Below are 9270 nucleotides of genomic sequence, written 5' to 3' on the forward strand. Positions count from 1 at the left end.
AGGGGCTGGAGGCAACCCAGGCTGAGCGACCCCGAGACTCAGTGGGTTCCTTCGTTTACCGAACGGAGTGGGCAGTTCATGCGTCTGTGTTCGGGGGAGCCACAATAGGCGCATAGACCCTCGCGCCACCGTCGCTGTCTCTCCTCTGGAGGAAGGTGGCCCAGTTGCATGGGCTCCTCAGCAGCAACGGGTCCAGGAGCAGGCGTGGGGGGACGAGGAAAAGGTCCAGGCGCCCTGGATGGGCGAATGAGAGGCTTGGGCCGAACCAAAACCCGCTGATCTATGCGTAACGCCAGATCCACCACTTCATCCAGGGTCTGGGGCAGCTCCTTTCCCACCATCTCATCCCGGATGTAGGTTGCCAGTCCCTCCAAGAAGACGGCTCGAAGGGCAGAGTCATCCCACCGCAGCTTGGCGGAGATAGTGCAGAACTCCGACGCATATGTGCACACAGAGCGCTCCTTCTGGCAGAGTTTTAGGAGTCGTGCCTCTGCCCCCATTTTGCTGCTGGGTGGAACAAACGTCTTTCTGAGGGCAGCCACGAATGCAGCGTAGTCATTGCAGTCCGGTGATTTGGAATCGTAGAGCGCAGCGGCCCACTCTGACGCGCGTCCGGTGAGCAGGGAGGTGAGCTGTACCACCCGAGAACGCGCAGTGGGGAAGCGTCCTGGGTGGCACTCGATTTGCATCTCGAGGGTAGCGAGCAGACCGTCTGGACTCCCCGTCTCTCCATTCCACTTCTCCTGGAGACTGAAGTGTGGCTCTCCCGTCGGTGGAGTGAGGGCTTCCAGGTGGAGAGCATGAACCTGCTGCTGGAGTGCCGTGACGGCAGTAGACAACTGCATGGAGAGATCGGTCTGGGAGTTCAGTCTGGTGTTAAGCCGGTCGACCTGGGCGTGGAGCTGAACGTTCTCGTTCACCAGTTGCTCCATCTTTCTCGTCACCTGCTCGAACTCCACTGGATTAATGGACTCAGTCATCCTGTCAGACTCGGAGACTGGGTTTGGGAGTTAGAGCTTTATTTAGACTGCTGGTTGAAAGCGGTGCTGGAAAGGCTGGAGGTTGGATGAGGTCTGAGTAGGAAAGGTGGAGGTTAAGCTGTATTAGCTTCTGAATACTCTGATCATGGATCACGGTGGAACGATGACTGAGTGAAGAGCCGGTGTGGCGTCTTCCATATATAGACATGGATTGACGCAGGTGCAATGTGGAGGGAATCCCCGCGAGGGGCATGCTGGGTAATGTGGTCCAAGATGGAAGCCGGTCAGCTGGGAGAGCCCGGCCTGGGGGCTTGGACTCTGACACCATTCCATACCCAGTACTAACATCTAGGAGCTGCTGCTGCTGATTTGTTCAATTTAGTGATGAATCACTCATGCAGACACTAAAGGTGGTTTCCCAGGAGCACTACTCAGCCTAAAACAGCTCTGTACAGCGTGTGTGTGTGTGTGTGTGTGTGTGTGTGTGTGTGTGTGTGTGTGTGTGTGTGTGTGTGTGTGTGTGTTACACATATAGGACTGCGTGAGACAGCATGGTTTAATCAAATCCATGCATCTTATTTCTTGGCTGAAGTAATGGCTCAGGAAAATAACATATATTTCATAAATAATGACGTCTGCAGTGTTCATGATAATATTTTATCTTATATTGGACCTGTCTTTGGTCTGGGAGGTGTAACATATCATGATACAAGCCTTTTAAAACATGTTAAAGTGTTACAAATGGAGATAAATGTCATGGTCTGTGTCGGTGTCTCATCTCATGCGTCTCCTTTTGTCCTCCATTAGTTCTCTAGGTGCTCTTTTTGTTGTCCTCTAGCGCCCTCATGTGTCATGTCTGCATCTCTATATGGTGTGTTCTGTTTGTAGACCTTTTTATCATCCCCTCAAGTCCAGTGTTCATTTAGTTATCCTCTGTGCCCCAAGCTGCAGCTCCAGCCTCTTTGTCCCCAGCTGTGTGTGGGTGTGTGTCCATTACCCAGTTCATTGTGTGTGTGTGTGTGTGTGTGTGTGCTTGTCCATTCCCCATTCCTGTTATATTAGTACATTTGTGTGAGTGATGGTGTGTGTGTGTTATCCTTCCCGCAGCCTTTAGGTTTAGTTTTGTGTTTTAGAGTTTTTTAGGTTAATCTGCCCTCCACTGGTTCTCTTCCCCATTCAGATAATTGTTGTCACCTGCCTTCCCTCCAGCCTCACTCCACACACCTGCTCCTTGTTTCCCTAATTGCTCTTCCCAGTGTATTTAGCCCTGTCTTGTCTCTGTGTTCTTGTCGGTCCATTGTTTGCTGTCGGTGTGAGTACTCTCGGTCTCTAGTTCCTTGTCTCTAGTTTTACTTGTGCTTCTTGTGTCTCAGTTTTGGATCACTAGTTTTTGGATTATGAACGTTTTTGGATTTTGGCTCCCCACCCCTTTGGATTTACATGGTTTTGGTTCACCTTAAAATAAAAGGATTTATTTTTCATCATCTCCTGCCTTGTGTCGTCCTGGGTTTCTGCAATTTGGTTTCCAACATCCCTCCCATAACGCGACAATAAATGCATAAATTTAAAGTTCATGTTTGGAGACCAACCTTCAGTTTGGAGTCCCAGGCTGGTGAGGAGACACCGTTAGTTCTAGTAACACCTGGGCTCCCAAGGCCTATGCTGACAGGATGGACCGTCACGGTCTGAGGTATTTCCCTGCTGTCACTCCCTGTCTTTTGAGTTTCCCTCTGCAGGTGGGCGTGTCTGGAGGTGACCAAGCTGCAGCAGATCTGCTCATCAGCTGGCCAGGGGTATTTAAGCAGCTGGGAGACTCCTACACTTCGCTGGATGATTACTCTACCTGGGTACCTTCTAACAGCCGCTAGTTTATCTTGTACAAGCTCTTTAAGCCTTTTGAGAATTAGTTTTTTTGGGATTTTTAAGAATTTAATGAGTTTTGGATTTTTGCCCTTTGACCTCCTGCTCTTGTTCCCAGACAAACCTACACACTCTCATCTTGGACTGGCAGAACTCTGGAGTCCACACCACCTGGATCTCCAACCCCTCACGTCTCTCAGCCTCTCCCCTGGCCAGAACCACCTCCAGCTGCCCACCTAAACTTCCTGGACCTCCATAAACTCAGCTCCCTCCACGTCTCACTTCTGGATCTCAGTCCCTGCAAGCCACTCAACTTAGACCGGACCACTCCTCCCTCAAACCAGTTCCCTCCTCTCCAGACCTTAAGTCCTCCGCACAAGTCTGACTTCCCGTTCCTTCCGCAAACTGGTTCTAACTCCGATCTGTCCACAGTTTTCCCGCACCAGCCTCCCTGTGCAAGAACTCAGCTTCGTTTACGCTGCTCCCTTGGTTTCCCTTCAATAAATCCTTATTTAAACCTTTTAAACCGTCTCCGATCTGATTCTGTATGTCGTGGGTTAGATCACTTCACCACAACATGACAGAATCATCCAGCCATTATTCTAACCTCAGTACAGAATCAGTTCCCTCTGTCGTTTCCGCCACACTAGCTCAGCACAGTGATTCACTCCAAGCTCTGTCTGATCAACTCTCCCACACTAACCACACCTTGTTTGAAGTAGGAACGATGGTAAAGGAATTAAGCCACAGACTCACCTCCCCGGAGCAAGCTTCTTCCCCCGCTCAGAGTCTGCCCGGACCCGTTCTTCCTGCACCATCCAGTCTGCCCAGCTTCCGGGTCACTACCTCTCCTCCAACGGAGACGTTTGACGGCAACCGGGAGGTTTGTCGAGGTTTTCTCCTCCAATGCCAGCTGGCTTTCCAGCGATCTCCGGAGTCTTTTTACACCGATGAAATCAAGATCTCCTACATCATCGGTCTTCTACGAGGTAAGGCACTCCGGTGGGCGGAGGCAAAAAGCCGGAACCCGCACTTCCTTAAGAGTCCGTTGGATGAGTTTCTGGCGGATTTTAAAATTACTTTTGACAAACCTGAGTCAGCGGCTGAAGTGGCCAGACAGATTTGGAGCTTACGTCAAGGGAAGCTCTCAATCGCGGATTTTGCCATAGAGTTTCGGACCCTAGCCGCCGCTTCCACTCTCGATGAAGCCTCACTTAAGGGGGCGTTCACCCAGGCTCTTAACGAGCAGCTTCAGGATCAACTCGCTTTCTGCCAGGAACCACCTGATCTCGAGAGCCTCATCGCACTGTGCAGTAGGATGGAGAAAAGACATAAGGCACGCCAAAGAGGTAACAACTTCCCCTTACCTTCTCGTCTTAACTGCCCGCAAAATGTGTATCCAGCAGCTCCAGCTCCGCCCCCCAGTGAGCCCATGCAGATTGGTCGAGCTAAATTAACCCAAGAGGAGAGAAACAAGCGCATGAGTTCCGGGGCGTGTTTGTATTGTGGCATGTCTGGGCATTTTGTGGTCAACTGCCCCAAGCAGTTAGGTCCCATCAGTAGCCCCGAGAGTACTGGTGGGAGGTTATCGGTCAGATTCAAACTCTCGGTGTTTGCTGGAATGTTCTCTGTCACATAATCACATTACTCTTCCCTCTCTCGCATTAGTTGACTCTGGCTGTGAATTAAATCTTCTTGACCAACAGCTAGTGGAGCAACTCCTGGTTACCACTTTCCCTCTACAAACACCCTACCGTGTATCCTCTCTGGACGGAGGCTCCCTCACCTCTATCACTCACAAGACTGCTTCCATTCGCCTTATGACGTCAGGTAACCACAGTGAAGAACTCACCTTTTTTGTATTTCCTTCCCCTCAGTCTCCTGTGGTCCTGGGTCATCCCTGGCTTAAGAACCATAACCCCCGTATTAACTGGGTCACAAACCAAGTGGAGATGTGGAGCAATAACTGTCATTTAACCTGTTTGGGACCAGCCCGTTCTAGTTCCGAGCCTCGAGCCCTGAAGACCACACCACCCGACCTCACCGGGGTTCCGCCTGAATATCACGACCTCCAGCAGGTATTTTCTAAACACAAAGCATCCTCATTACCACCTCACCGCCCTTACCATTGTGCTATAGATCTTCTCCCTGCAGCACCTCTTCCCTCTAGCCGTCTCTACAGCATCTCCAAGCCTGAACGTGAAAGTATGGAAAAGTACATCTCCGAGTCCCTGGCATCCGGCATAATTCGGCCTTCCACCTCTCCTCTGGGTGCTGGCTTCTTCTTTGTCTCCAAGAAGGACGGCACCCTGGGGCCTTGCATCGACTACCGTGGTTTAAACCAGATCACAGTGAGAAATAAGTATCCATTACCCTTACTGTCATCCACTTTTGAACCCATACAAGATGCGACCATATTCACTAAGCTGGATCTTAGAAATGCTTACCATCTGGTTCGCATCAGAGAGGGAGATGAGTGGAAGACGGCTTTCAAAACACCAATAGGACATTTTGAGTATTTAGTCATGCCTTTTGGCCTCACGAACGCACCTGCCGTTTTTCAGAACCTGGTTAACACTGTTTTGAGTGACTACCTGAACAAGTTTGTCACAGTATATCTGGACGACATTTTGATTTTTTCGAGGACCCCCGAGGAACACACTGGTCATGTCCGAGCCGTTCTCCAACGCCTACTCGAAAATCGGCTCTACGTTAAGGCGGAGAAATGCGAGTTTCATGCCCCATCTGTTAAGTTTCTGGGTTTCGTACTGGAGAGTGGAAGGCTGGGACCTGACCCCGAAAAGGTGCAGGCAGTTAAGGACTGGCCCACTCCTTCCACACGCAAACGGCTACAGAGATTTTTGGGTTTCGCAAATTTCTATCGTCTGTTTATTAAAGGGTACAGCCAGATAGCTGCCCCTTTAACACAACTAACCTCAGTAAAGAGGCCTTTCATTTGGGATGCTGAAGCCTCCAGGATATTCTGTGACTTAAAGGAGAGGTTCATTCAGGCCCCTATTCTCACCGGTCCAGAACCTGCAAAACAGTTTACACTTGAGGTCGACGCCTCGGACACTGGAGTCGGGGCTGTGCTTTCTCAAACCTCCCCCACAGATCACCGCCTCCATCCCTGCGCCTTCTTCTCACGGCGCCTCTCTCCTGCTGAGAGAAATTACGATGTGGGAGATCGTGAGCTCCTAGCTGTGAAACTCGCCTTGGAGGAGTGGAGGCACTGGCTGGAGGGAGCTGAGCACCCCATTGTGATATGGACGGATCATAAAAATCTCTCCTACCTCAAAGAAGCTAAGAGACTCAACCCATGTCAATCCAGGTGGGCCCTGTTCTTCTCACGTTTTCACTTTATCATTTCCTACAGACCAGGCAACAAGAACATCAAGCCCGACGCTCTCTCGCGACAGTTCGCGGTGAATTCGGATCCCGAGCCCACTACCATCATACCACCGGATTGTGTCCTGGGAGCCGTTACCTGGGAGATACGGGATCAGGTGCTCGAGGCTCAAAAGAACTACCCCTGTCCCAATCAGGTACCCAACCGCACCCTGTTTGTTCCTCCTTCCGTCAGGCATAAGGTGATTAACTGGGCCCACACCGCCAAGTTTTCTGTCCACCCTGGTATCAGTCGTACCGTAGCCTTAATCCGGAGGTCTTTCTGGTGGCCAACAATGTTTAAAGACGTCAAGGAGTACGTTTCCGCCTGCCAAACCTGTGCCTGCAACAAGGGGAGTAACCAACCCCCTTTTGGACTATTACATCCGCTACTCATTCCCTCCAGGCCCTGGTCCCATATTGCACTAGACTTTGTCACCGGTCTTCCCCCCTCTCGAGGCTTTACGGTTATTTTGACCATTATCGACCGTTTCTCCAAGGCTTGTCACCTAGTGCCGCTAAAGGCTCTACCTTCTGCCGCTGACACTGCCACTCTGCTTGTTAAGCATGTTTTTAGGCTCCATGGCATCCCTGCGGAGATACTTTCAGACCGCGGTCCTCAGTTTATCTCAAGGGTGTGGAGGGACTTCGCCACCTGCTTAGGAGCTAAGGTGGCGCTAACGTCTGGTTTTCATCCGCAGTCAAATGGCCAATGCGAGAGACTAAATCAGGAGGTAGAAGCCATGCTCAGTTGTCTGTGTTCTTCTAGTTGGAGTACCCACCTTCCTTGGATCGAGTACGCCCATAACGCCCATGTCTCCTCCGCCACTGGACTATCCCCCTTCGAGGCCTCGACAGGTATTCAACCCAGTTTGTTCCCTTCTGAATTTCCCACCAGTTTCCTCCGTTCCTCAGTTCCTGAAGGGGGCCCGACGGGTTTGGGCGGCCACGCAACAGGCCCTACAGAGGACTGCAGAACGCAACCGGCGTCTGGCCGACCGGCACCGGCATCCTGCCCCATACTATGCGCCTGGACAGCGCGTCTGGCTCTCCACCAGGGACATCAGATTAAAGGACCACTGCAAAAAACTTTCCCCCACATTCATCGGTCCCTACACGATTTCTGCTGTCGTCAACCCGTCCTCCGTCCGCTTGGATCTGCCGTCCCACATGAAGATCCACCCCGTTTTTCATGTCTCCCTCCTTAAGCCTGTCATCTCCAGTTCCCTGTGCCCTCCTGTCGACCCTCCGCCTCCTGTGCGTCTCGCTGACGGGGGCCTCGTTTACCGCGTCCAGCGCCTTCTGGATGTGCGACCTCGTGGCCGAGGTTTCCAGTACCTGGTCGAGTGGGAGGGTTATGGCCCGGAACATCGGCAGTGGGTCCCGAGGTCATGGATCAATGACCCCTCTCTCATCCGGGATTTCGAGTTGGCCCGCTCCTCCTCCTCCTCCTCCTCCTCTGCTCGGCCGCCGGGTGGCGTCCCTTGAGGGGGGGGTACTGTCACGGTCTGAGGTATTTCCCTGCTGTCACTCCCTGTCTTTTGAGTTTCCCTCTGCAGGTGGGCGTGTCTGGAGGTGACCAAGCTGCAGCAGATCTGCTCATCAGCTGGCCAGGGGTATTTAAGCAGCTGGGAGACTCCTACACTTCGCTGGATGATTACTCTACCTGGGTACCTTCTAACAGCCGCTAGTTTATCTTGTACAAGCTCTTTAAGCCTTTTGAGAATTAGTTTTTTTTGGATTTTTAAGAATTTAATGAGTTTTGGATTTTTGCCCTTTGACCTCCTGCTCTTGTTCCCAGACAAACCTACACACTCTCATCTTGGACTGGCAGAACTCTGGAGTCCACACCACCTGGATCTCCAACCCCGCACGTCTCTCAGCCTCTCCCCTGGCCAGAACCACCTCCAGCTGCCCACCTAAACTTCCTGGACCTCCATAAACTCAGCTCCCTCCACGTCTCACTTCTGGATCTCAGTCCCTGCAAGCCACTCAACTTATACCGGACCACTCCTCCCTCAAACCAGTTCCCTCCTCTCCAGACCGTAAGTCTTCCGCACAAGTCTGACTTCCCGTTCCTTCCGCAAACTGGTTCTAACTCCGATCTGTCCACAGTTTTCCCGCACCAGCCTCCCTGTGCAAGAACTCAGCTTCGTTTACGCTGCTCCCTTGGTTTCCCTTCAATAAATCCTTATTTAAACCTTTTAAACCGTCTCCGATCTGATTCTGTATGTCGTGGGTTAGATCACTTCACCACAACATGACATGGACATTGCGGGACCCTTAAGGATTCCAGTTGGATGATTGGAGGATTATTTAGGAGGATTTGAATGAACAAAATGATTTCAGTGGTGAAGGTAGAAGAAGAAAGTATCATTTCTATAGCGCCTCTCAAGATAAAAATCACGAGGCGCTTCAAAGGTATTAGCTCCGCATTAAAATTGTAGAAATGCAAAATAACTACACTTTACCATCTATATAAACATGTACTGGGTTCAGTTTTTTTATTTTGTTAAGGACTTTTGTCATACATCATTACAGAAAATCCAAATTGTCTCCTCCAGACGGTGAAGAACTGTGTTTCGCATACATCACTCCAGCACGTAAAACAAGGTAGCTGCTGATGCTAGTATTGTGAATCACTGTTATTTGTTTACTTTCATGCTCCTAATTATTACGTAAAATTGCGTTTACAGCTGCAGCAAAAGGTCTGAGCCATGTGTCCGTGTCCTACACGCATTTTTAAATAACAAGTCTGATCTAAAATAATACCTAAACTGCGAACTGTGTTCGCTCCAGTAAGGAAAGCACAAGTCCTTTAGGAAAGCTAACACACACACACACACACACACACACACACACACACACACACACACACACACACACACACACACACACACACACATACTCTCCAAAAGATGATCTCTATATTTCAACATTAGAACCTCCATGACATCCTGGATTAGTGCAAACAACGAGTTGAGCTAAGGAGTTACTCCAGCATCAGGAAGATTTATTCTGTTAAATTGTTGGTTAAATATTT

The 9270-nt window shown here is 50.5% G+C and overlaps 1 protein-coding gene across 1 annotated transcript; it reads left to right on the plus strand.

Annotated features, from left to right (window-relative positions):
* The first annotated feature begins 7024 nt into the window (after positions 1-7024).
* LOC139069645 (uncharacterized) lies at positions 7025-8436 on the plus strand. Its single transcript, XM_070550324.1, has 3 exons — positions 7025-7897; positions 8029-8272; positions 8343-8436. Exon 1 carries the CDS (start codon positions 7041-7043, stop codon positions 7713-7715), a length of 675 nt encoding a protein of 224 aa, XP_070406425.1. The 5' UTR covers positions 7025-7040; the 3' UTR covers positions 7716-7897; positions 8029-8272; positions 8343-8436.
* Positions 8437-9270: the final 834 nt, after the last annotated feature.

Source organism: Nothobranchius furzeri, chromosome 4 (genome assembly GCF_043380555.1).
Source record: "Nothobranchius furzeri strain GRZ-AD chromosome 4, NfurGRZ-RIMD1, whole genome shotgun sequence".
NCBI classification, from domain to species: Eukaryota; Metazoa; Chordata; class Actinopteri; order Cyprinodontiformes; family Nothobranchiidae; genus Nothobranchius; species Nothobranchius furzeri.

Bases quoted from the DNA above. Each gene is read 5' to 3' on its own strand.
- LOC139069645 (XM_070550324.1), top strand. From the start codon at position 7,041: ATGTCTCCTCCGCCACTGGACTATCCCCCTTCGAGGCCTCGACAGGTA.